Source organism: Seriola lalandi, unplaced genomic scaffold (assembly GCF_002814215.2).
Source record: "Seriola lalandi dorsalis isolate HSWRI2012SDOR001 ecotype SW California unplaced genomic scaffold, Sedor1 jcf7180001959678, whole genome shotgun sequence".
Lineage (NCBI taxonomy): Eukaryota > Metazoa > Chordata > Actinopteri > Carangiformes > Carangidae > Seriola > Seriola lalandi.
This window is the reverse complement of record NW_019430347.1, coordinates 1-2,142: the sequence shown is the minus strand read 5'-3', so window position 1 is coordinate 2,142 and position 2,142 is coordinate 1. Positions and strand designations below refer to the sequence as shown.

At 41.4% G+C, this 2,142-nt stretch overlaps 1 protein-coding gene across 1 annotated transcript; it reads right to left on the bottom strand.

Annotated features, from left to right (window-relative positions):
• Nucleotides 1-873: 873 nt before the first annotated feature.
• Nucleotides 874-1,989, bottom strand: LOC111662177 (agmatinase, mitochondrial-like). Its single transcript, XM_023415993.2, has 3 exons — nucleotides 1,765-1,989; nucleotides 1,519-1,567; nucleotides 874-1,108 (listed from the first exon to the last, which is right to left on the bottom strand). Exons 1-3 carry the CDS (start codon nucleotides 1,943-1,945, stop codon nucleotides 889-891), a joined length of 450 nt encoding a protein of 149 aa, XP_023271761.2. The 5' UTR covers nucleotides 1,946-1,989; the 3' UTR covers nucleotides 874-888.
• Nucleotides 1,990-2,142: the final 153 nt, after the last annotated feature.

The window sequence follows — 2,142 nt, the reverse complement described above, 5'->3', positions numbered from 1 at the left end:
AGTGAAAGCGAAACATTTGAAGACTTTGAAGACAAGAACCATTTGTTGCAGCCCTGCAGTCACAGACATGATCGACACTGTCACACAGTGGTGAGGTTGTCTTGTCCTGGTTTTGTCTTGTCCTGTCATTTCCTGTTTTATTTTGAAAAGTAACTCTCCTCTCGTTTCAGGTCACTTGCCCTTCCTCATGTGTCTCAGTCTGATTGCCCTGAGTGTTTTCACCTGTTCCCCTTGCCCAGTGTTTAAATACTCTGTGTCTCCCTTTGTCTTGTGCCAGTGTTTCACCTGCACACCAGCTCTTCGTCACAGCTCTTCATCACAGCTCTTCGTCACAGCTCTTCGTCACAGCTCTTCATCACAGCTCTTCATCACAGCTCTTCGTCAGAGCGTTCCTGAAAGTTTTGTGTTCTTCTTCCTCCAAGTGAGAGATTTTGAGTTGTAAGTTTATTTCCTAGTTTTGTGTCATAGTTTAAGTTTGCCTTTTGTTTCCTCTGTGTGGAGTGATCTTTTGTTTACTTACCTTTTATAGAGTAGAGCCTCCAGTTTGCTGGAGAGTTTTTATTTTAAAGATAGTAGTTTAATAATCCATTGTGTTTTTCCTCCTTAGTGGAGTGATTATTATTTTGATATTTTTTTATAGCCTCTTATGTAGTGAGAATTAGGTTTGATAACCTATTTATTTCTCCACTTGGACGCACCCTGAAGAAACAATAAAAACTGTCTATTGAACCCTGCACCTGTGTCCTGAGTCCTTTCCTGGTCGTGACAGACATGATATTATTCTTAAATATACTATTTGTACCATATCAGTGGGACATTATGAAATGTTTTAACTGCTTATTCATAATTTGGTCCAGAGTGTTGGTATTTGTCTGTTACTGTACCTTTTTAAGACCTACAGTATTTCAGTACCTGAGCCCGGCTCCATTCATATGAATCTGGAGAGTAGCCTGAACCCCGCAGGCCGATCTGGACAACTCTCCTACAGTCCAGAAGCCCTTCCTCCACACAACGTCTGAACGGAGTCCCATGTCCAATCTTCTCCCCCAAGACCACGTCACTGGTGTCAGCATGAGCATCCACATGGACCAGACCCACCGGGCCATGCCTGATGAAATATCACAGAACAGACAGAGGGATGTGGTGTGGTGTGTAGCCATACAGTGTAGAAACAATTTACAGTCATGCAAAAGTCATCGTGGAACAGAAACAATAAAGATCTGTATTTGAGCTGAAATACTTGGTTAGTCAAATTTTGATAATCAATTAATTTCAGCTGTTTGTTTTATCAACTAAAAGTGCCAAATATGAACTGGCCACAGCAACTGAAGGATTCTCTGCTCTTTTTTTTAAATCATTTTAGATTGAATATCTTTTAGTTTTGGTCTGCTGGTTGGACAAAACAAGACATGTGGAGAAAATGTTTCTACTTTTCAATCACTATATTGATTGCAAAATAATCAACCTGATAATATGGATTATATGCAGCACCAGGGCAATGTTACATAACCTACTTACTTCTCAGCAACAGCCTGCAGGATTGGATATGCAATTGTGTGATCGCCACCTGCAGACACCAAAACGTCCTCAACATCTGACCTTTGATCGAACATGCACTTCAGTTTACAAGGCTATTTAAATGGCTAATAATTATACAGGCACATCAGAGCTTTCTTTTACTCCTATAAAACATTTACTGGGATATCCTGACTATCTGTCTAAAAGCTGAAGCAATCAATCACTCCCTTTCATCTAGTCTCTCACCCATGGTCAGAGGGATACATCCAGTAGCCAGGATCTTCCTGTAGGCCTCCCTGATGCGTTTGCAGGTGTCCTTCAGGTCGTACACGTTCACATTGACGTCCCCAATATCGGCCACCATGAGGGACTCGAAAGGCGCCGCCCTGGTGCCGCTGTTGTAAGCCCTCAACAGGGCGGACTCCATTCTGATGTGACGAGGACCAAACCTGTAGCGGTGGAGGAAATATCTGGGGTTTCATTTTTAGTGCTGCAATTTTTGAATCTGAATTTAGGAAGTTGTCTTTACTTGAGTATTTCCATTTCATGTTACTTTATACTTGTATTCCAAGACATTTACAGAGCAACTGCAAATACTAGTTACATTCCAGATTAAGATTTTAC